The sequence below is a fragment of the Chlorocebus sabaeus genome, chromosome 26 (assembly GCF_047675955.1).
Source record: "Chlorocebus sabaeus isolate Y175 chromosome 26, mChlSab1.0.hap1, whole genome shotgun sequence".
In the NCBI taxonomy this organism is placed as follows: Eukaryota; Metazoa; Chordata; class Mammalia; order Primates; family Cercopithecidae; genus Chlorocebus; species Chlorocebus sabaeus.
Window position 1 is genome coordinate 26,830,156 of NC_132929.1, and position 25,441 is coordinate 26,855,596.

The window sequence follows — 25,441 nt, forward strand, 5'->3', positions numbered from 1 at the left end:
GGACTTTTGCACAATGGCACAACTTTTCAAGAACTAGCCGAAATATTGGCAGTTGTACGCAAGTTGCAAATTGGTTTAATCCTGCCAAAATAAAACCAAGTTCTATGAGTTTGACGTGAGCACGCACATGTTTTCATATTCATTTCTGTATCATAGTGAGGAAACTAGCCTTTTGAGTGAGACATCTTGTTAAGACTATAAACAATAAATGGCAAACATGTATATATATAGCAATTTTTAATACTGTTTGGCACACATTAGATACTACCTTAATGGCAGCTAATATCGTCATTTCCATCAGCATCAGTATCACCAGCAATATTGACATTTTTATCATATAGGCACGATATTTTCATGTTTAGTAGCTTTGAGGGAGGAGTGTGTGTATATACGTGTGTGTATATATGCTTGTATATATCATGCCCAAAAGAACAGTTGGAAATGATTAAATATATAAAGTTGATTGGTGGTAGGATATGCTAATAACCAAATGAACTAATCACAGTTGTTAAGTTTCAACTGTGGGTAGAATTCTATTTCCTAGAGTAATGAGGAAAGATACAAAAGAAATAGATGCTGGCCCCTACTTTATGGAAATTTATATTTTATAAGTGAATAAAGCAGAAACACTAGGGAAAAAAACGAGGAGTACTTAGAAATGTTTGAACAAGAGCAATGTAGAAAACGGCATGTGATTCCTTTGGTCTGCTATCCCTCCTAGCTCCTTGTTCAATAAAGGACCGATGGTCAAGATGCGAGAGTGAAAATGTCAGTACCGTCCAAAGGGATCCTCAAGAAGAGCATGTTAGAGGTGTCCAGCATGACACGCCGCAGGAGGGTCAACACGTCCACGTAGCCTGATTCATTGGTCACTTCCTCCAACCTGTCCAGATGTGTTTTGAGGGATTCAGCACAGACTGTGACCATGCGAACAAGGCCGGGGCCCGACAGAGCTGCAGGGTACACATCAGAGAATCAGCCATCATGAACTCCAGGGCACATACAAAATCAGGCCATTCTGGCTTTTTATGTTGGAGCTTAATTGTCCACAATTTTTTATTTAATAATTGGGTGGAAGTTTTCATCATCTTTTCTTATGCTTTTCTGTGATTTTCCATAAGCACGTACTATCCTATAGTTAAGAACGAATGAATGGAAGGAAGATAGGGACAAACATTATTTTAAACAAACTGTTAAAAATTAAACTTTTTTCATGCTCTAGCCAGCCATTTATGAGATTGCAAAGGAAACATTTAGTACTTGTGGTCATAACTCACAAATCAGTGATTTTTTCATATTTATTGTATACATTTCCCTCCAAAGCTGATTTGGATTTGCCTAGGATCATATTTATTTTGCGTTTCACCAGGTGGCAGGATATTACTGGAAAATTGGTCAAATTGGATCCTATTTGATCTAAGGTGCTTCCTGTTAAAGTGTAAAAGGCTAGTTGTAAAAATCCCCCAAAGTGCCCTTCTCTTAATTTTGATTTCTCTTCAAACTACTTCCAGGTTTATTTTACTCAACCAACGGCATGACAGCTAAGCAATTCCTTGCTTGCTTACCAGTCTTCCCTCACTGAACTGAGAGCTCTTTAAGGACAGTGACAGTCACTCATTAGCACTGCACTTCAAGCTGATGGTCCATGGGGGCCTTCATACATATTTTTTCAATAGAGGAAAGAATGAATGAGTGAAAACAGAGTACACTGGCTCTGATCTCACTCTTGCCCTGTTCCTGACTATCTGAGCAGTCCTGATGGTGGGTGGCCTACACAGGAGGGTTTAACCCTTAAAGTGCCCCTTTCTCTCTTTGTGTTAAGTTTCTTTAAGCTTCTTTTAGGAGTAATCTTTCTTTTTAAGTCTTTTATTATTCATGTTTGTTGTTAACGTCAGAGTCTTTGAAATGAGATAAAAATTATTGGGAAACTTTGTAGATGTAACTCCAGAAGAAGACTATCCTCTGTCTCTCTCTCTGTCTCTTAAACACACACACACACACACACACACACACACACACACACTGGGTTAAGCTGCAGAACCCCGATACCTAAAGGTATACTTTGCAAACAAGAAAGGAGGCCTGAGGACTGGTCCTAGACTTTTGAGATTTCCATACATCTTGGAAGGAAGGTAGAGGTAGGAGCAGGCTTTCTGACCATAGGAAGGACTTGGCAGATGTGAAAGACCAGGATGTTGTTCTCTGGGTGACTGCCACTTCAGCAAACAGGACAAATGACTCAACCCTTTGTGTGGAAGGGTTGGCTTAGAATGTCACTGGTGGTTTTCTCCCAGGCTCATGCATGATTTGCCTCTGTGTTTAAAGAGCTTGAAGCCACATGCCAAACTTATGGGCAAAAATGTAATAACATTGCTTATAGGCAGTGGTATGATGTAGATATGATTTAATTTTTAAAATGTGCCAAAACGTATTGAATCTATCCAGTCAAAAGAAAATTGGGCAAGCAATCAGAAAATACCATCAATATGGACACATTTCTCGGCAGTTTTGGGAAACATATGCTATTTCTTCACCCCTCGCTCCCACCCTTCCCCACCTCCCAAGATGGGCCATTGCCTAAATTGCACTTAACTATTTCTCTACAGACTCACCCAGTAAGTCAATACTCTCATTAACGTTACTGAAACTTGTGCCAAACTTTCTACTATATCAGGAAAACCAACAGGGAGTCTAATTCTAAAAGAAAATTCATTGAAAAATGCTTAGGACTCTCATTGATTATAGAAATGTCAGATACCACAGTGAACTTTCCAATAAGCAATTAGCCTCCTATTTCTTGGGATTATGAATTTGGGTCCAATTGTGTAGCACTTTTTTGTAGAAACCCTGATCTTCCCTATAGACGGCTATCTAAAAAAAAGTCACAAAGATGTTTGGCTTAATTTCCAAGTACTATAGGGTCTACTACCGTAGGGTCTATCCTTTTGACTATCTTGAACCCACAGCCTCCCCTCCACCTTTCCTGCATCACTGCAGTAGCTCCTAAATGTTCTCACTGCTCACGGTCCTGCTTCCTTCCGATTAGTCATTCTCTCTGCTACCAGAGGGATTTTTATAAAATACAAATATGTTCATATCATTCTGCTTAAAATCTTTAGTGATTCTCCATAGTTTTTGAGATAAGCTCAATTCCTTGCCTTAACCGGGAGATTTTTGGTGATATGGCCCTGCCCTCCCCTTGGCCACGTCCCTAAATGTATCTGCACCAGGCACAAGGACTTACTGACAGGGCCCTGGATGCATCATGTCTAACTATTCATCTGTGCCTTTGGCTATCCTGTTCTTTACTCCTAGAATGTTTGTCTTTTGTTTTCTTAATTAGCTTCTACCTTACTCATTATAAGCATCCAGTTCTCTGAAAAGTCTCCCCTGCCCCTCAATGTGCTTTAGATGGCCTGTTCATCTGTACTTGGCATCACTCCGTGCAACCACCAGCATTACTATCACCTAGGGTAGTATTTGGTGATGTGCTGGGCTGCCCCTTCCTAATTCAAACCCCCCTCACCCTTATAAGTTCCTCGAGGGCAGGAACCACATCTGGTTTGTCATTGTATCTTGGTACCTAGTTCAGTGATGACAACGGTGGTTTGTCAAACAAATGGATGAACTTAGAGATTCTTTTAATTAGCTCTTGCATGTCAGGGTAGAGGATATTGGTATGTGAAAGTTAACTACTCCTAAATACTAGTTCACATATTCCTAATATGCCTGAGCCAAATGAAAAAGTCAAACGTGGGATCTTATAGCATTATTTCATTTGCTCTTCACAATAGCCCTAGAGTGCAAGTTTTATAACATTTATCACCTTTTGTGAATAGGGAAACTGAAGCTCAGAAAGGTGAAGCGACTTGCCTAAGGTCAGATAGGTAGCAAGTGGCAGTGCTGGGACTCAAACTCACAACCTGTAATACTAAGTCCTATACTTTTCCCATTAATTCGTTCCATAGTTTTATAAGGTATAAGGAGATTTATCTCCCCCAACATGAGTGATAGGCAGAATAATAGCACCCTAAATTTGTCTGGGTCATAATCCCCAGAACCTACTAATACATTACTTTACATGAAAAGTAGCAGATATAACTAAGGTTAAGGTCTTTGAAATGGGGTGGGACAAACCTCATCATGAGTTCTTAAAAGCAAAGATTACAGGCTCATGCCTGTAATCCCAACACTTCAGGAGGCCGAGGCGGGTGGATCACAAGGTCAGGAGATCGAGACCATCCTGGCTAACATGGTGAAACTCCATCTCTACTAAAAATACAAAAAATTAGCCGGGCGTGGTGGGGGGTGCCTGTAGTCCTAGCTACTTGTGAGGCTGAGGCAGGAGAATGGTGTGAACCCAGGAGGTGGAGCTTGCAGTGAGCCGAGATGGCGCCACTGCACTCTGGTCTGGGCGACAGAGCAAGACTCTGTCTCAGAAGAAGAAAAAAAAAAAAAGGCAAAGGACCTTTCCAAGCCAAGGTCAAAGCCAGAGAGAGATGGGATAACAGAAGGTGGGCCAGAGATGTAACGTGCAAAGGACTCAATCCACTGTTGCTGGCTTTGAAGCTGGAGGAAAGGGCCACAAGCCAAGGAATGTGGCTGGCCTCTAGAGCTGGAAAGGACAAAGAGAGTCTTTCCTAGAGCCCCCAGAAAGGCACATAGCCTTGCCTATGCCTTGATTTTCAGCTCATTGAGATCCATGTCAGACTTCTGACCTACAGAACTGTGAGATAAATGTGTTCTTTTAAGCCACTTATTTTGTGGCAATTTGTTACAGCAGCAATAGGAAAGTGATACACTGGGGTCTACAGCAAGAGTTGTGCTGAGTCCTGGTGAGGGGCAGCTCTGAAGGCTGGACTCAACACCCAGTGGGCACAGGTACTGGCATAGCTCTCCCCATCTTAGCAGGCACACGGAAGGTGGTTACCTGGGTTCACAGCACGGGCTGCTGGAGGGAAGGCTGTGAATAGACAGGGCCGGACCTAAAATCATCTAGCCCCAGATTCCACCACTAACAAGGTTTCTAGGGCACGATTATTTTTCTTGATGCTTGATAGTAATGTCTAGGGTTAGTCATGTGTATTCCCCAATAGTTTCATTTCCAGCATGATGAGGTAAAGGGAGAAAAATCACTGGATAAGGAGGCTTGCAACTGAGTCTCAGCTCATTCATTACTCCCTGTTTTGCCTGGGTGAAAATCATAACTTCATTGGGACTTTATTTCCTCAACTGTTAAAATCAGAGGTTAGATGACAGATATGGTCCCTCTCAGTTCTAAAATTCTCTAATTTCATTCACAAATTGCTTCCTGCTGAATCATCTGGGCTGTCAGTCAAGCACTCAGCAAACACATTGTGTGGCCATGTTTAAATCAAACATATGGGTGACATGCTAAATTCTTAACTGAAATGACTTTAAATATATATCTTCATCTCTTCTTTATGCCTATAAAATTGCTTTGCATATCAATAAGAAGAAAAGAATGTGTGGTGATTAAGAAATATAGGCTTCGGGGATATATTCCAGGCTATCATTTACTAATGTTTGGACCTTGGGCAAGTTACTTAACCTCTTTATGCCTTCATTTTCTGTCAGTTGTAGGTGATAACAACATTTACCACATGGGGCTGCCATTCAAGTGTTTAGAACAATGGTTACTACAGAGTAAAGGTATAATGAATGTTAGCTCTTCCTCCTTTATTGCAGTATAATTCAAAATATGATTTCAGACTGGGCATGATGGCTCATGCCTGTAATCCCAGCACTTTGGGAGGCCGAGGCGGGTGAATCATTTGACTCCATGAGTTCAAGCCCAGCCTGGTCTCAAATGTGGCAAAACCCTATTTCTACAAAAAATACAAAAATTAGCCAGGCATGGTGGTGCACACCTGTAGTCCCAGCTACTTGCGAGGCTGAGGTGGGAGGATCACCTGAGCTCGGGAGGCGGAGGTTACAGTAAGCCAAGGTCTTGCCACTTCACTCCAGCCTGGGTGATAGAGTCAGACTCTGTCTCCATAAATAAATAAATAAGTAAATAAAATATTTAACAAATATGATTTCAAAAAAGGCATATTCATAGACAAAAACGAAGATTGTAGCTAAGTACCTGCTTACCTTTCATAAAGAAGGGTCGAGTTGTTTTCCAGAGATCTGGATTGTTGTTAAATATGATGCCTTTCTCATGCATACCGATGCACTGCAGCCCAAGTTTGCTGCCGAACCGAGAGCTGTAATGATTGTGCTTCATTATGTGGAACATACTTGAGGACCTGAAAAGAAAGGAAACCTTGGTGTCAATTTTTAAGGGTCAGCAGAACTCATGGTGGTACATTTTGACTAGGAGGTAGCTCTCTTAGCAAATGCATGTCGTTCCAAATGCAATGTGCATGATTTCTAGTATTCAGATTGAATAAGCACTTCTGTTAGCATGAGGACATCCTTCTCCAGTTGCATCATTTCTACCTACGGACTCCCTGTTTAAACATCACCAAAGATAGAAAACACACACATACCCACATACCATTCCTTATTTCTCTTTCTTCTCTAACCTCTCCAAAATACTACCCACTACTGGAGTCAGAGCTTCAAGGCTGTTAAGAAGCTGAACTCTTCATATCACCAGAACCAGAAGAACCTCCAGCCTCCCAGGTCTCCCAGCCTCACTCCACAAAGTGCCACCCACTGCAAGAGTGAGTCACAGAATCGGAAGTTTGTGGAATTACCAAAGTCTTGTTTTCCTGTTTTGGAACCAGCAGTTTTGCCTAGTACCACCCAACTCTAGTCTCTGATCAGGCCTGCCCTTTCCAGTGAAGTATCAGTCAGAGCTTGAAAAACATCTCCTTGGGCACTTCTTCTGGCCCTGAACTTGGCCAGGGCCTGGCTGGGCTGGCATGCAAAGTTCATTGTGGTAGTAAAGGAAGCTATTTTGGGGCTCTGCATTCCATCATGACTCATCAAAGTCTCCAGGGTCACAGAGTTCTCCCATGACATAGGATGTGATGAATCATGAGATAGTACAATTTGCATGATGCTCAATTATGCAAATTCAAGATGCGTAAGATGTCATTGGTATTATCTTGATTTCAGATGTTGTTACTTTCTCGGTGAACTTAATATTTATACAAAATTTCATGTATTAATTTCAACTTTGGTCCTCCCTCCCCTCTGGTCTCCCAAAATTTCGTTTCACAATGCAAATTCTCCTACTATGGAGGTTTTCAGAACACATAACCCTCAAAGATTAGAAGTGGTTACTATAATATCTGCAACTGGTTCTCAGACAGGTTGGAGAGACTCTTGTTCCTCCATCTCCTAGTTGACACTTGGCTCCTAAAAGGATACCTTTGCCTTAGTGAGGTTGTTCAGTTTACCTGCTGAAATACCTTCCCAGAGGACTCTAGGCCTAAAAAGCGCTGCTCTGGTTCAACGGATTAGGTTGTGGGCTAAGTATTAATCCAGCTCTCACATCTGTGATATGTTCCATAGTCCTATTTAAGCTTTAAAAGTAAGCCACTGAAATAATGGTAGTGTCAAGAAATTAGAACAGGATTATTATTATATAAGATACAAAAATTAGCTGGGCATGGTAGTGTGTGCCTATAGTCCCAACTACTTGGGGGGCTGAGGCAGTAGGATAGCTTGAGTCCTGGAGGTTGAAGCTGTCCAACCTGGGTGACAGACCAAGATCCTACCTCAAAAAAAAAAAAAAAAAAAAAAAAAAAAAAAGCAGAGCTATTGTATAAATAACTTATTTACTTGATATCTATTTCAGGAAAAATCCCCTATTTTCAAATAAAAACACCATTAAATATTCTTTTGATCTGATTCTGGATAATATTCATCAAATAATCCTAAGTTTTGGATATGTTTGCCTCTCCTTAGCAAAAAAATAAATAAATAAAAATAATAAAAATAAAAATAAAAAATAAAAATACAGATGCTTCCATTTGCATTCTAGAGAATTAATTTGACACTTCAAATTTTTTCATATATAGAAAAATTATGCTATAGGAAGGCATGAAATTCTTACTAATTAAAATATTTGAAAACTCTAGCTTTACTTACCTTCCCCTCCATCATTCCATAATTAAAGCAGAAATTAAGTAATTTATATATTCTTTGTTCACAAACTCATATCTAAAAATTTTAAGCACTTAACGGACAAACTCTATTTTTCTGCTCTGACCCTAGGGCTTTTGCATACTGCATTAATTATATTGGCCTGTCAATTTCATTTAAGAACTTGCTAACCAGTTTTCAAAAGAGAGTAAGAAACTCCAAACATAAAACAAACCCAACTAAATATTTGCTAGTTATTAGTAACAAAGAGTCAACCTTTAAAATTCATGTGTCCTTTAGGGGGCACCAACATCTCAGCTATTTTGAATCCAAAGCTCAGGCTTGTCAGGGACAAAGCTAATCAGGCAGAAGTGATAAAGCAAGGGATGTGTGACTGGCCACAGATGAGCAATTTAAAACAAGGTCACTTACTAAAAGTAGGCTGGATTGATCTAGCCAGAGTAAATCAGAGAAGTGAAGAACAGAAGGTCAGTGACGAACTAAGGACCCCAGCCCAGAGCTCCTCCTGGCAGTCAAGACAGGCCTGGCTCTGGCTTGTGAGCCAGCCTGCAACACTGCCATAGGCAAGCGTTATACTCATTAGTTGGGAGAATGAGGATTTCTTAGCACTGAGGAGAGTCCAACGCAAGTGTTATACTCATTAGTTGGGAGAATGAGGATTTCTTAGCACTGAGGAGAGTCCAACTGAGTCCCCAACCTCAGCAGGGACAGGGCACAGTGTTGGGTGTCTGGTCACTAGGGTTATTATCCCTCATTAAGCATGACTGAAGACAAAAGACATCTCCAAAGATGGCAGACCTATTGTCTGTTCAAAATGAAAAGTAGCCAGGGAGTAAGCTCTTAGGTGATGAGCAGGAAGCCATCTGAGTTCTGGGATTAAACAACTCACACACTTGTGGGCAGGTTCAACAGTGATGAGGAGGCAATTAATGGAATAATTGGTGACTTTTTTTTTTTTTTTTTTTTTTTGAGACAGAGTCTCACTCTATCGCCCAGGCTGGAGTGCAGTGGCACAATCTCAGCTAACTGCAAACTCCATGTCCCAGGTTCAAACAATTCCCACAGCCTCCTGAGTAGTTGGGATTACAGGCGCCCGCCACCAGGCCCAGCTAATTTTTTGTGTGTGTTTTTAGTAGAAACAGGGTTTCACCATGTTGGCCAGGCTGGTCTCAAACTCCTGACCTCAAGTAATACGCCCACCTTCACCTCCCAAAGTGCTGGCATTACAGGTGTGAGCCACTGCACCAGCTGGTGACAAACATTTAAAAACAGTTGCCTCGTGTAGATCTGTTCCATCAATCCTGTCACCTTTTCACTGTCCTTCACGTCTCTAATATCCTCACTTACCCAGCTTAAATTCTAGGTGACTATAAGAGATAAGCAATCTTTATAACAGAGGAATCTTACTGTAACCACCCAACCAAGTGATCAAATTTAACATCAATGCTACTGGGACAACCCGTTACTCATCTTCTGATGTGATGTGATATGAAGTTCCTAGTACTACTGAAGTGTTATTGCAAAAATGTGCAACCTTAATCTAATTGAGCCTTTAGACCCAATTTCAGTTTACAAGAAATACAGGGAATAGTTGAATATAGTAAATGACATCCTGATGAAACAGTGAGAGAAATTTAGAATGTGGGATATCTTATAGCTGACCTGGTCTCTTCAAAAGGTCAATGTCATAGGGGGAAAAGTGTGACTGGGGGACAGCTCTTTCAATTTTCCTACTCATTTGATAATTTTCTTAATAGAAAGTTGGGAAGAAGTTACTGTCAATCATTAAAATTAAAATACCCTTCCCTGAATCCTCAACTCCCTTGACCCTCTTCTTACTTTGTCATGGTTGCCTGGTAAAACCACAACTCCAGCTAAGTCCAACTCTGAGCTTATTCTGTGCTTGCATCTGGCAGTTGAGGCTGGGAAGAAAAGAAAAACCATGTATGTGCACACGTGTGGGTGCATGTGTGTGCGTGAGCACACATGTGTCTGCTGTCAGGTCTCGGTTAAATTCAAGTGGGCTCTTAGTGTCGCTGGCAATGCTACTGCAAGTCCCCAGCCCGTTCACTCTCTCGCTCTTCTACATGACTATCATATTCTCCCCACTCAGCCCCAGCTGAAGACTTTATTTCCAATTTTTCCAAGAAAATGGAAACAACTACAAGAGAATCTCCACAAGCCCCAACGACCCGGACCTGTGCCCGTATATTCCACCTTCCCTCCTATTACGATGGAAATTCCATGTCCCCATTCAAGGCCAACCCATCCACTTGTCCCCAGGGACCTCTTCACATCTCACTTAGCACACTCTTTCTTTCTCTTCCATCAACAATCATTTGATTTTCCTCCATAACTGACCATTCCCCCTACAACTCGCATGCTGTAATTTCTCCTATTTTAAAAATCAAATTTCCTTTGCCTGCACATCTCATTCAGCTACTGTCCCATTTCCTGCCTTCTTTATGGCAAACTCCTTGGAAGACTTGTCTACACTTGATGCCTCTGATTCTTCTCCCCTTATTCTCTTCTCTGGTCAGACTTTTGCCCTGACTAGTCCATTGAAACTGCTGTTGTCAAGGTCACCTGTGACTTCCCTGTTGCTAAATGCAGTACTGAAATCTCCATGCATTCCCTTTCCCCATCTGTGGTATTTGACATGGTTCACAATTTCCTACGCCCTGATATGGATTCTTCACCTGGTTTTCAGACATCACACTTTCCTGGTTTTCTCTTCTCGGTCCAGCTGCTCCTTCTCAGTCTCTGTTGCTAGTTTCTGTCCTATTTACACTAGAGGGTCTCCAGGTTCAGTCCTCTCTACTCAATCATCCCACTCAGATGTCAACTGGGCATGTCAAATCTAACATGTCTAGAATGGAACCCTAATCTCTCCCCTTCCCACCTTGCTCCACCTATCTTAGGACACGATGTCCCCATTCAATGCAAAACTGGACAGCACTTTGACTCTTTTTTTTTTTTTCTCTTACATCCTACATCCAATCTGTTAGCAAGTCTGTTGGCTTTGCCTTCAAAATATGTCTGGAATTTTCCCTCATATCTTATCACCTCTACTGCTACCACCTGGACCAGCCACCATCACCTCTTGCCTAACGGGTCTCTCTGTCCCCATCCCTTGTCTTCTTGCACCTATTATCAACAGAGCAGCCAGAATGATTCTGCTGAAACACAAATGAGTCACATGCGTCACTCCTCTGCTCAAATTCTTCAGTGGCTTCCTTTCTCATAGAGGGTAAAAGCTGGAGTTGTTACAATGGCCTGCAAGGCCTGATGTGATTTGGTACCCTATTGCCTCTCTCATCTCATCTCCTGTGTTCTTCCACTCAGGCTCTCGCCTTAGGACATTGGCACTTGCTGTTCCTTCTGTCTAGAATGCTTTTCCACCAGGTCTCTGCATGGGCTACTTGCTCATTTCCTTTAGGTTTTTATTTAAACACTGTCTTCTCAGTGAGGGCTGCCTGAACCACCTATTTACAATCACACCTGCGTCTCTACAACTCGTCCTCCCCCATCCGCTTTCCCTATTCTTTTTCTATGTAATACCTATCTGCCTCATAACAGTGTGACCGGCTATCCTGGTTTGCCCAGGATTATGCCAGTTTCAGCACTGAAAGTCCCACATCCTGGGAAAGGCCCTGGTCCCCCCAGGCTAACTGAAACAATTGGTCACTCTGCTGATACACTATATATTTTACTTGTTTATTGTTGACCTAGTGACAACATACTGCTCCACAAGGTAAAGGAATTTTGGCTGGTTTTTTCACTGCCGTATTCCCAGAGCTTAGAACAATACCTGCTGCTATACATAGTAAGTTTTCAATAAATATTTAATGGATGAAGAGCCAGTAATGACTATTACAACTTAGAATCATTCAGTGCTTAGTATATAATAAATTCTCAGTAAATGTACATTCGAAGAATAAATGAAGGAAACCCCTGCAAATGATGTGTAAATTTGCACATCATTAAGACAGATGTAAAAATATAACCCTAATTAGTATGTTAATTGCTAACAGATATGCAAATAGAACCCGAATTAGCATGCTAATTGCTAATTTCCCTTTATGAGTGCTACATAAATTTTTTTTTGTATTCGCGACAAAAACGAATCTAGGGACATATAATGGACATATAGTGTCACGCAGCACCAACAGACCCTCATTAATTTAGAGCACAGCTGCCTGGGTAGCTGCCTGGGGGAAGAACGGTGCACACATCATCTACATCTCACCCAGTGGCGCAGGTGGCCTCGCAGCAGCCCACATGCCTGACTTCTCCCCTGAAGTTCTGCAGCCCCCGTTACTTTGGGACAAAGCTGGTTGGAAAAGTTGGACCATAATTTCTACACAGTTGTAATGACTACAGACCTCAAACTTTTCAAAAGAAAAAAAAATCTGGCAAACTATTGAAATAAAAATAAAAAGCTTTCTGAGGTCCAGTGGGATCTTTTCAAGAGGTACGGGGAGTTCTGGAAGGGACTTGAAGAGCGGGCAAGGAAAGGAGATGGGGACAAACATGTCCTATTCCCGCGGGGAGCTCAGCCTTTAACAACAAAATTGAACTGCTCTGAGGCAATTAAGGAGAACACAAAGACTCCAACAAGTGAAAAGTCTGAGAGGACAGGAAAAGGAAAGAACTGGGAGAGCTGGGGGTAGGGTGGGTGGGTTGTGGCCGCGTCTCTGCGTGCACAAGCGCCTGACTTGGTCGGCGTTGTTGGAGTCAGTTTCCTAATTAAGACTAGCAGAGTGGTCAGATGCCACCCCCACTGTAACAAGCAACCACTTCAGGAATTGTCTTTGGGAATTCAGGGAGTTTTTCTGGAGACTTAAGAATCTAGCATCGAAATATCTAGCATGTCAGAATGATTTCTATCCTGGTACTGTGGTCCTTTCTCAATTCCATCATTCTTTACACCAATTCTAGTCTTATACTGCCACCACCTCAGCATAAGACAAAACCAAACCTGCATCACTGTTTCCCCTAACCCCGGGGAGAGGCCCTCCTGCCCCGGGAGCTTCCTCCTCCACCCCCTCTCTAGATGGAATGTTCTCAAACTCAGTCATACCCTGGGATCACCTGGGGAGTATTAAACACCACTGATGCCTGGGTCCTACCCTCAGAGGTTCTGATCTAAAAGTGGGGGTGTGGCCTAGGCAGTGGGGCTTTGAAAATCTCCCTGGGTGACTAAGGTACAGCTAGGGTGAGAAGCATGGCACTGTGCTAGATCCTGGGCAGCAGGTAGATATCCTTCTAGATAAATATCCTGGGGGTCAATCACTTCACCTGTCTGCTGAGGGAAAGAGGTGGTGGGGAAGGCAGACCCTGGGCTGGGGAGAGCTGGAAGGCAGGTGGCTGTGTGGGGAAATGTAAGAGCAGCAGCAAATGTCCCTACCCACAAACCCAAACACCAGCGCTTCCAGGATATTTGTGAGACCGTAGCCAGTTGTAAAAGTGACTCAAGTACTGATTTTTAAAATGAGAACATATCAAGAACATATCATAGTCACTTAAATTTGGCTGACTAAAGCCTAATAGACCAGGAGAATTAAAATTAAAAAAGTAATTATGATCTAGTTCTTAGAGCAGTGGTTCTCAAACTCAAGTGTGCAGCAGAATCACCTGCAGACTTTGTTAAAACACAGATTGCGGGTCCCACCCCAGACTGTCTCATTTAGTAGGTCAGGGTGGGGCCCAAGAAGGTGCATTGCTAACAAGTTCCCAGGCTTGTTGATGCTGCCTGTTGAAGGACCACACTTTGAAAACTACTGCATTAATGTACGTCACAATGAACCCAATGAAATGCTGTTTCCACCTGAAGCCATTTCTGTTTAGTTGTGTGAGGTCTGCCTCAGCTACTCTTAGAAGTGCTACAACATGAAACTGAATGAAACAAACAAAAAAAATCCCAGGCCAAAAAAAAATTGTTTTGGATAGTTTGAAATATTTGGAAGTATTAAAATAACACCGATTTCTCTCCTGCTTCCTTCTTTCAGTATCTGCTTCAAATATTTGGGCTTTGAGGATACCGTGGTATTTTATGAGATGATGTATGTAATCTTGACCTGAAAAAATTATGTAGTTTCTAGAAAAGCTTCACTTGCTTTTGAGCTATAGTCTTTGTATCTGAATGAATAATTAGAACAAATTGGTAAAACACCCTGGTCAGCTTTGGTTTGTGGGTAAAGCTCTGTCAGGGATTACAAATATAAAAATGTGTTAATGAGACAGTGTTTGCACATAGCTTTGCTAAAAATCTACTAAAACTGGCTGAAAGTCTAGGGAAATATGCTGCCTTTGAAATTCTCCATTTTCTAAGAGCAATAAACAAGAAAACGAGTATTTCACCAAACTAGTTCTTTATAGTCAATTTCTAGTTAACCATAGAACTAATTCAATCTGCTAGTTATCCACAAAATATAATAATGCAGAGAGGGAGGACACTATTTTTTTAAATGGGTAATATTGTTCCTGATTTATGTAAGATCCCTCCACTGGATACTGGCATAAAGTCATAAATGGAAGAGCAGCATGTGAATGACTTCTTTTTCTACTGTCTCTTCTTTTCTTTTCTTTTTTCTTTAATCAGATTCAGCCAAGGTCGGCTTACCATCTGCTCTTTTAGAGGTGCTCAGTGGCTTGGCAGGAGAATAAATTAGCAAATTGCTGATCAGATACCTCTGCCTCAGGTTTTATTTTACTTTTTAAAAGACAAGGTCTTGCTCTGTCACCCAGACTATAGTGCAGTGGTGTCTTGGGTTTTATTTTTGTTTTGTATGGGTTTTTTCTTTGTTTGTTTGGCTTGGTTCTTTTTAATGTTTATTTGTGGTTAAGACCAAAAAACTTGGGAAAGCAGAAAAGATAACACCTCTCCCTAAAGTATGTTTCGTTGAAATCAAATTATCTGGCTTCCAAGTTTCCACATTCACTGCTCACAGAGACTGTAAATAATTCCCCAAATTTCCAGAGTTATTTTTTATGTACCGCTGACTTCATTTCAAGCAAAACCCAATTATTCTGTTTCAATGTTAGATTTCTGGGGACTGCTCACCTTCATTTCAGTGGTAAAAATATAAAATTAGAAACAAAGACATCAAGAACCAAAATAAAGCTGTCTTAAGTGGAAAAAACTCCAGCCTCGATTTAAAAAGTATGTCTCCCGCCGGGCGCGGTGGCTCACGCCTGTAATCCCAGCACTTTGGGAGGCCGAGGTGGGTGGATCACGAAGTCAGGAGATCGAGACCACCCTGGCTAACACGGTGAAACCCCGCCTCTACTAAAAATGCAAAAAATTAGCCGGGCGTGGAGGCGGGCACCTGTAGTCCCAGCTACTCGGGAGGCCGACGCAGGAGAATGACGTCAAACCGGGAGGCGGAGCTTGCAGTGAGCCAAGATCGCACCACTGCACTCCAGGCTGGGCGACAGAGCTAGACTCGTCTCAAAAAAAAAAAAAAAAAAAAAGAAAAAAGAAAAAAAAAAGAGTATGTCTCCGATTATGAACAGACTCACTTGCTGATAATGAGTGTTTCCTCTCCAGAGATCCAGACTCGCATGAATTCTCCATACACCCGGTTGTAGTAGTTGCAGGCACTGCCGATCCCCATCCACAGGAATCTGCCATGGGAGATGAGGGGTCCAATTCCCATGCAGTAGCCAGGACCTAGGACAGGTGTCAGAGCGTAAGCTACATCTTAGCCACACCAAAAATTGCAACTGCTTTGTGTTACTCCTGTTTTTGTTCTTTTATAGCTAAGTGTTCTTTACATTTGATGTATATCTGTGAATCATGAATAAAGTGATTTGAAACAAAAAAAACAAAAGCATCACACTTAACATGAGGCTCTTCACCCCTCCGTGAGTAAAAAGTTCAGTATCCACGCCACACTAGTTTTATTTGGTCTCAATCATTTCAGTCTGAATGAACTGGGGTGTGTGTGCTAATTTCTTCCCAGGTTAACCGGTATCAATGAGTTTCGAATACAAGTCAATTCGTGCGTTTGGTAGCAAACATGGAAACGCTGACGAATGACAAGCCGGCAGATCTGTTTGGCGCCTAGTTTTTTTCTGGAAACTTTTGGTTTGAGTGCCCCAGTTGACAGAATGGGTGGGTTAAAACTGGTCTGTAGTTTTGTAGGAAATTTTTCGACTGAAAGAAACAAGATCTACAAGGACAATGTCCAATCCAAGAACATCTATTTTATTCCCCTCAAAAAAGACTGTTTAAGAAAAGGCTCTTAAGCTAAATCTCATTAGGCAAAATAAAGCTAAGAGTTGAGGAGTCAGGCAATGGGTCTTTGAGCCTCTAGACTGGAGTTTGAGTCCCATAATCTGGTTTTAGCTGAGAGTAGTGGCTGCTTACAACCTTGCTTATGCAGAGGATGGCAGAATTATAAAGAACATGAACCCAGGGAACAACTGGGAAATTTGATGTTGCTTATATCAGAGAACAAACTTGGTACTTTGATTTTACTGGTGGTGGTAAAAAGTTAGATTAAAAAGTTTTAGAATTTTTTAGAAATTGTCAAGTAGTAGTTTTTCCGAATCTTTCTCCTTTAATTCCATTCTGTCAGTGAAATCATTCTGAAGCCAAAACACACCTAACTACGTGAGACAGCATTCTCACCTTATGGGCAAGAGTTGTGTAATGATATACATAGTGTAAGCTTTTGCTTGAATCACCTAAATTGGATGTTTAGTCCCAAACACAGCAAACAGTTTTTAGTCTTTTACTTTGCGATAGCTGAGTTAATATGAGCAAGACTGTCGGTTCTTTTTTCCCTTTAAATAGAAGATGTTTGCTGATACCTATAGAACCAAAATATGGTCTAAGGTTGTTAATCTTGTGATTATTTTAGTAACACTACATTATACAGTAGATGACTGACTTCGTATTAAGATAATTTCATTAAGCTCTTCAAAAGATTTCCACAGCAGATTTGATTGAATATGTATTTCCTTAAACTGTCATTAGATATGTTAACCTTTAATCAATTAATATATGCATAATATTACCTCACTGGATATTTACAGCTTGGCACTTTGTAGATGCTCAACAAATATTTCCTGAATAAATTTTAAAAATTAATTAGGCATGTGTATCTAATATAAAGGATGAAGTTTTAAATGCCATCCTTTTTTTTGAGACAGAGTCTCGCTCTGTTGCCCAGGCTGGAGTGCAGTGGCATGATCTTGGCTCACTGCAACCTCCGCCTCCCGGGTTCAAGCGATTCTTCTGCCTCAGCCTCCTGAGTAGCTGGGATTTGGGATTACAGGCTTGTGCCACCACACCCAGCCTGCCATGTAAAAATCTTAATATTTGGGACCTGCCATTCAAATGTAAGCTATGACGCAGGAGAGATGTATCTACTGAAAAAGGGAGATTGAACCTTGTGCTTAGATTAAGAACCTTAGTGTTCTAACCAGAAGAGAACCAGAGTTTTGAGTCCTTAGCGATCAATTCTGTATCAGCTTAATTCATCCAACAAATCCAACAAACAATTACTGGTATAGACACTAGCTCCAAATTAGGGACTGGAGATATTATAAGTATAATGGTCCCCATCAGAGTCTAGGGGCAAGACAGGAGAGTATGTGAAAAATAATTACAAAATAAAAGAATCTTAACACAGTGTGACCTTTTCATTTATGTGTATATCTTATGCTTCTACCCACCCTCCAGCTGGAGAGAAGAATGCTGGAGGAAAAAAATATTAGGGAAATATTCTGGTTGTATCCACATTAAGCTGATCTTTGCTTCTCAGATTTAGGAATGCTTATTTAGGCATGCAGTGATTGTGGGAGCCTCTTTCACCCCCTAAAAGGAGTAGTGAATGCTTTGCTGCATTTTTGTACAGAGACAGCCTCCTTGGAGCCAGCAGCTGGGACCTCTCCCCAGCTGTCCTAATCAACAAGCTGTTGCTTTCCACGCCTTACAGTTATACACCAAAGAGAAACCTGTGTGCACATATACATTCAGAACAGCCCTGTTCACAATAGCCCCAAACTGAAGACACCTCAAGTGTCCCTCAACAGTGGAACTGGCAATTAAACCATGAGATATTTATATAACTCAATACCCTATGGCAATGAAAATGAACTACACCTGCATGCCACAATGTGGATGGATCTTAGAAACACACTATTGAGCAAAAGAAGCAAGATATGAGAATACATAATGTATGAATTGACTGCTAAAACGTTTAAAACAAGGCAAAATTAACCTGTATTCTCTGGGATATGAAATTATGTGGTAAAATGATGAAAAAAAAAGCAAGGGAGTGACTGTCACAAAATCAAAGACGGTGTTTTGCTCTGGAGTGAGGGAGAGTGATCACAAAGGCACGCGAGGAGCTTCTGGAACAAGGGTAACATCGGCTTTCTCAGGCTGCATTCTGATGGCAAATTTATCACCGCGCTGTGCACTTTTCTGTGAAACATTATCTTAATAAGAAAAAGTGGAATGTCAGTTGCCATGCTTTTTTTCCCCCCAGTTCTCTGCTCTGGCATGTGGTACCCAGGGCACAGCATGGCATATGGAGGGAGAGGACCCTTGTTCAGAGCTGGGGATGGCTGTATGTCCTTGGGGAAGGGAGAGCAGCCAGTGCCAGGTGACCCAGATCAGTAGACGGGGAGCAATTTTTCAGAACTGAAGCTTCCAACCCTGCCCCCCACTACCCTGGCCACTCCCCCTCCCCCGCAGGAATGACCCTTTCCTCAGGACTTTCATAGCCCCTACCTGGCACTAAGTCAGCCACCTATGTGTGTGCCCCGACTGTCTTTACTACTTTTATATAATCCCCTCGGGGCAGAAACCACATCTCTTCAATCTTTTCACACATCCTCCCGCCCCTAAGCAGGAGAACAGGGCCTTTTAGTAAATACAGCTAGAAGAAGCTTAGATATGAGCCCCAGTTTCATCACTTACTAGTTGTGTGACTCTTTGAGTCTCAGTTTTGCCACCTACAAAACAGACACAAACACACCAACCTCACCATAGAAAATGGGCATGAAACTGCTTTGTAAATTATAACTCACTCAAGGACTTTAAATCATTGTTAAGTTCCTCCAGCTTTCACTGGTCCTGAGCTTTCCTGACTCTGCGCTTCCCCCAAACCTCTAAAACCAAGAACCTAGAGAGCCACTGATTCAAGTGAGCTGGCAGGAGCTCAGGAGTATTGATCAGCAAAAACCACCCCGAACAAGGCCAATTTTCTTATCTTCCCTCCCCCAACCAGAAACCATAGGATCTCACAGTCTGTGCTACTAGTGGATTCTAACTAGACCTTCTGCTTTCAAAGGGAAAGTGTGAAACTAGAAACTAGCTGTCTAGCGAAATGATCATTAACCTGGGCTTTAGGACTTCCTGGTGGCCCCCCTAATTCCCACTTCCTGTCCAGCTGGGGAGCTGACAAGCCATTTTCCTTCTCTGGGCTTTAACCCTCCACTTGTAAAACGAGGAGTTTGAACTCCATGGCTTCTCATGCTTGTCATAGCGTTTTGCCTGGGCAAGGCAGATCAGCTCCCTGGGTCTCAGTTTCCCCTTCTGTCAAATGAAGGAGTTAGGCCCATATCTGTGGCTCTCAACCTTAGCTGCTCATAAAAAATCAGGAGGGGAGATTTTTAAAAAAATAGCAGCCCCAAACTAGCTGAGCCCCTACCTCAGACAGTGCTGAGAATCACTGTGCTACTTGATCTGACTGTCAGTGGATGCAGCATGATGGCCCTGGCCCAGAAATGGTGGACAGAGTGAGATGCTGCCTACTCTTCTGCTGATCCAGAGCTTTAGGGCTGCTGGTTCTCAGGCTTGTCCTAACAGGCTGACCTCCTTGGTCAAGGGTCCAAGGAAATTCCACCAGTGCTGATTAGCATAAGCATCCGGGGGGACTTTTTAAAAATGCATGTTTCTAGACCTGAAGAGCCTGAGTCAAAAAGTCAGGAGCAGAGTCCAGGAACAGAAATGTTAACAAGCTCCTACCTGCTGGGTGTTCTTACATTGACTTAAAAGCTTGAGAACCTGTGGCTTACTGGATGGGCAATGCTGTGTGGGCAGTGCTGGACTCTCCTGGCCTGATTCTCTGATAATACAGACAAATTAGAATTTAGCACCTGGGCCTATGAAGGGAAGAAGAGGAAAAAGAAGGCTTTCCACCCCTCTACGTACTCACCCCACCCCGACCATTCACTGACCCTGACCATGAAGCCCGCTTGGGAAGGAAGAAATCCAGTGAAGAAGGGCCACACTGGGGAAGAGAGTTCAAGTTAAACATGATGAAACAGTCATCCCTTAGCTCTGAGCCTCCCTTCTCTAGAGCTGACCCTGTCAGGGAGCAGAGAACAAAATTAACTAAATGTTCCTTTAAACTGGGCATTAAAGTAATCTAAAATATCAGGCTGAATCAGGCAGAGAGACAGGCAATTACTGCAATGTTAAAAAGAATCCAGACACAGAGCATTTTGTGCCAGCCCCATGCTCCCACTTCTGATCCCACTGAGACGAGGCCCACCACACTTACCAGTGTGTAATAACTACGCTCTTAGAGTCTCATTGGATATCTTATGGAATTGGGAACAGATGTGTCTGCAATGAGGCATCTTCACTGAAAACTAAAGAAGCAGTCTGAAATTTCAGGTCATTCTGAATTAATTTGATATCTGATCACTGTAGCTTTAACGGTGGAAGGGTGGGGTTTTCTACTGGGATTATCTGGATAATTACATTATTCTCCACTTTTGATTGACCCACAGATCTTGTTGAAGATTCTCTCGAGGTGTGATGTTCCAAGAGTACTGCAGTGGTCCGCATTTTTATCCCACTGCCTGGATCCCATTTGACCCTTATGGGAGCCAGGTAGTGGGAGAAAAATGGGGACCACTATCACCACATTCCCAAGAATAAGAGAAAATGATGAGTGGAATAAAGAGAAGGGATAAATATAAGACAAAGAGGGGGCATGGAGGAAGCAAAATGAAAGGGAGAAGAAAAGCAGTGAAGAAGGCGTTCCAGAGACATTTTCACCTTCAGAGCAAATCTGCAATCTCATTTTTAAAAGTTAACCAGAAAACCCTGGAATTTTACTTTACTCCACCCCATCTTGAGCTTGTTTTAAAGGTACTTGTGCCAAGTCTACTTTACGAAAGCACAGTGCAGACTGGAAGCGTTTATCTAAGATATTTTTAAAGTGCTTTCATTTAAAATGTGCAGATAATTGGTTTGAAAATTTTCACCCAAGTCCTTATTTGCTAACACAGCCATAGTCTTCAGAGATCTTACCAGGTGTGCTTTTTGTCCTTTTTCAAAATTTTCTTTACCATCATGGACCAAAATCCCAAGTAAATAATCTCCTTAGAAATGGAAATAAACAACTGACTTACCTGGTATTGAGGATGTACCCTCATAATTCCACACCAAGAGAAAAAGGCCAGTGAGGAGCAGGATTGGCATGGTGGCAGCAGGCATGGCCTCAGGCACCATGCTGGTGATGTTATAATGCATCGGGTTCAGCATTTCCAAAACCATCTTGTGTTCCTTGACCTCAGAGGGGGCAATTTAGAGTCCTGTGGAAATCAAAGGGACAAAAAAATTACAGAATCCCCTTAAAGGTTCATCTACAGCTCCTGTTGCTTCAGACGGTGCTGCACAGTACAGATTCACTCACTGTTTTATAATGTGATCAGACATTTAGGCAAGACTAATTTATGGTTACAAGTCAAAACAAGGAAGCCCAAGAAAGATCTTTTGGCTTGAATTGCAGCATTTCTGACCTTGGTAGAGTCTCAGGTTCCTTTAGACGCTTGGTTTGATAGAACCTTATCATCTTGCCCTTGAGTGGGTAGAGTGACGTGCATTCCCAATTGAAAGCCAAATTTCTTGTCAAAATATAAGAAAATAAAGCTCATTCCAGAGGTGGAGTCATTCCGTGACTTCATCAGCAGGTTTTGTTTAGGCAATCTTCTTCCCTTGAAGCCAAATCAATTTAAAAACAAAAAAAGCAATTCCCCCAACTCCCCTTTTTGACCAAAATGACTTTTTTGATCAAAATAGTTTCTACAGTAAGAACACAATTCTTGGGCATCGAGGTCTTCTCAGAGCCTTCCATCAGTTTGCCTATTAAATTCAAAGTGACTCACTCAGGCCATCTCTAGTGACTTCAATGAAGATCTAAAATCTCTTGTACCATGGTCCGGATTAAACAGTGTCCCTAGGGACCTGCCAACGGTAGTGTGGAAAAAAAGAATTGCAGAGGAAGAATAAAGGGAGAAGAGAAAGAAAGGAATGGGGAAGGAGGAAGAAAGAGAGAACAGGCAGAATAGGATGCCACCAGCAATAGGCTCAGGTGCCATTCAGGAACCTCATTCGAAGAGCAGCTAACATCCTGTGCAAGACAATCAATTTACAGTCTGATGTGCTGGTTCTATTGTGTTTTTCAACATTCTATTGAGTCTATCTTTTCAGCCAGGTTTTGTAATCCCTTTACTCTCAGAACAGAGTTTCAGGGATGGTAGGTAGTTTGTAGCTGAAGAGGTGTAGTTTGAACAAACTTGTATAGTGAGGAAAGAGTGAGTCATCATTAAATGCATTTTCAGTGGCAGATGACATGCTCCAAGGTTTGCCTTTACTTAGATAGTGCCTACAGTTTTTGGAACTTGCAGTGGCTCTCAGACAGACTCGGGCTGGGTTTCACCTAGTAATAAAGTAATAAAATTCTAGATTCATAGCTAGGGCTTCTAATTGGATATCTGGGACTCTGTGGATTCCTTGAAACACTGCATAACATTGTATCGGCTCATGTGCACATTCTGGTGGAGAAAGACCATAACTTTCATCAGATTCTTAAGGAGTATGTAATTGTATTTCTCCTCTGATCTATATGAGATCTTAAAGTCCAAAGACTGATTTCCGTTAACTACAAAAATTTGACAACATAGTTGAATTTATCCAGTTGCTTCATCATTTTATGTTATTCTACCATTTAAATAATCATTAATGCTTGGATGCAGGGCACTGAAAATGCCTGCGCTTATGTTGAGCAGTTTTGGGTTTTTTTTTTCATATATATAAGTTGAGACTAAAAAGTCAGCCTTGTGTCTGTTATCATCTGGTTCCTTTGTTGATGACAAGCTATTTTTAACAGGCTGAGGTTTTAAATTTCTAGAGTGGAATTTGACATCATTCTGAGTAAGCTCTATGTGACTTTCTGACAGCCAGGACCCTTAAAGTTTCTATTTATATTGATGAAACCTGAAACCATTGTTCAAAGCATAAATGAGGAAAGTGGTTGCGACAAAAAGGATGAAGATGTCCCACAGGAAGTGATGCCAGCAAAAATCTTCACATTATAGGAACTTTCAGAGGTATTTCACAACATTGAAAGCAAAGAGTATAAGATGTTGGAAGCTGATGCAAATTTATAAAGGACTATGGCAATTCACTGGCAGAGAAAAGATGTTCCCTCAGTATCGTAAGTTATGCAAAGAGAAGAAGGCAAGAACTTTAAAATAAAACCTTTCAATAAGTTTATTTTCACAAAGAAAGAAAACACTTAAAATGTTGCATTGTTTCTAATGTTTCAAATTACTGTGTACTAAAATATTTGTTTTACTATTTTTGTTTGCTTGTCTCCCTACACACTTACAACCTATGGTAAGAGTTTCTAATGCTTTGACAAAAAATTTTAAAGGTCACAGAACAGTTGTAATTTTTCTCTTGATTTTTAGGATTGCTTTGCACAGTTTTAGCTTGCATGGTCATTTTTACAGTCCCATACTGCCATGCAAAGTGAGGACTGTTTGTGTGTCTAAAATGTTTAACAGAGCTAAGAAGCCTGGTTTCTCATCTTCCTCAAAAGTATGTCATAAAGATCCCTGAGAAGAACATCACTTAAAAACCCAACAGGGTAAGAATATTTTTTAACACCCAGAAAGCGTGTGCTATGTGTCAGTTATTGTTCTAAGCACTTTACAAATATTAAGCCACTCATCTTCATGATAAGCCTCAGAGCTAAGTCTAATTATCCCCATTTTACAGATGGAGAAACTGAGGCCTGGGGAGGTTAAGCAGCTTGCCCTAGGGCACCCAGCTCACATGTGACAGAGCTGGAATTGGAGCCTAGGTGGTCTGTCTCCAGAGCCCATGCTCTTTATCATGCCGTTTTGCTACCTATTATGGGATTCAGTCCCCACATTCATGGACTTTTCATTCGTTTATGCTCACTCCTGGGCTATTTAGAATAATTCCTTTTAAAGGATTAAGCTTTATGGATCTCTGCATGCCACAGCTGGAAAGGTCCTTTGAGATTCTCTCCTGATTGCACATTGGTTTTCCTGTTCAGTGGAACATTCTAATGGGCCACGTGGGTATGTTGAACAGAAGTCTTCAAATAGGGGTACAGGAGTATAGGAAGGTCCTAGAACTTGCACATAGGTTGTTCATATGTCTCCTTGGCGAGTAATACCCTCCTCTCACCCCCAAACATACACATACATGCACACGGCCCTCAGGTGCTATGCATTTGCCAGGCCGTCTCAAATGCCTGGGTCTCCACTGCCCTCTGAGGGTCATTTTCTTGGGTCACCCCATTATTATCTGCTGAGTGGTCTCTGCCTGCTCAGATATCCCACGTTTTCCTGGCACCAAGCAGGGGCTCTGGCCACTTGATGCACCAGGCCCGTGTGCCTGTGCTACATGGAGCCTATTCACACCTTCATTCAATGCCCCACCAACCTCTGCGTAAGGAAATGCGAGTCCTACACCCAAAGTCCTCAGCCTGAGTCAGGGCAAAAACCTGTGGGGACACAGCAGAGCCCAGGTGTCCTGGTGACCTGGCAGTCTGAACACATTCAGGGTCCTACAGTGCCATGAAGGACTCCCAGATCCTCTAGTACAGCTCAAGCCCTAACCCTAGCCTGCCACAGGGAGGGGAGACAGGCCCTGGCCTTGCAGAAGCACTGCCTAGCACGTCCAGACTCTGCTAAATCCTACCTTTTAGCATGGGGGCTACTGGCCCAGCAGGGAAACAGGCCCAGTCACCCTGGATCTGAGGGCTGGGTGCCAAGCTTGCACTCCCTCTTATTCTCTCCAGCAAACCTGGCCCATCCCTCTTTCACACCCCAGCTCCTGGAGAAATGCATTTTTTCTCTACCCATTTCCTCTTATCTCCCGACTTCTGCCTGATCACACTAAAACCTGTCTCTGAAAGTTGACACATGACGTGACTACTGCCTGATCTGTACCTCTTCCCCATCTATGTTTGTTCTTGATCTCATTCTGCGGCGTTGGACCCATTTGGCCATTCCTCCTTCTTATATCTGTTCTCCAATGATGGTTGTGGCAGGTTTCTCTCATTGT

At 42.0% G+C, this 25,441-nt stretch overlaps 1 protein-coding gene across 1 annotated transcript in view; it reads right to left on the reverse strand.

Moving 5' to 3' along the window:
- Positions 1–21,692, reverse strand: part of CYP19A1 (cytochrome P450 family 19 subfamily A member 1) — a 32,987-nt gene extending 11,295 nt beyond the window's left edge. Inside the window, exons 1-4 of the mRNA XM_008016610.3 lie at positions 21,469–21,692; positions 15,607–15,757; positions 6,118–6,272; positions 777–953 (exon numbers count right to left, since the gene is read on the reverse strand). Of these exons, the coding sequence (XP_008014801.3) occupies positions 777–953; positions 6,118–6,272; positions 15,607–15,757; positions 21,469–21,613 (628 nt within the window). The 5' untranslated portion in view covers positions 21,614–21,692. The remainder of the gene's footprint in view (positions 1–776; positions 954–6,117; positions 6,273–15,606; positions 15,758–21,468) is intronic.
- Positions 21,693–25,441: the final 3,749 nt, after the last annotated feature.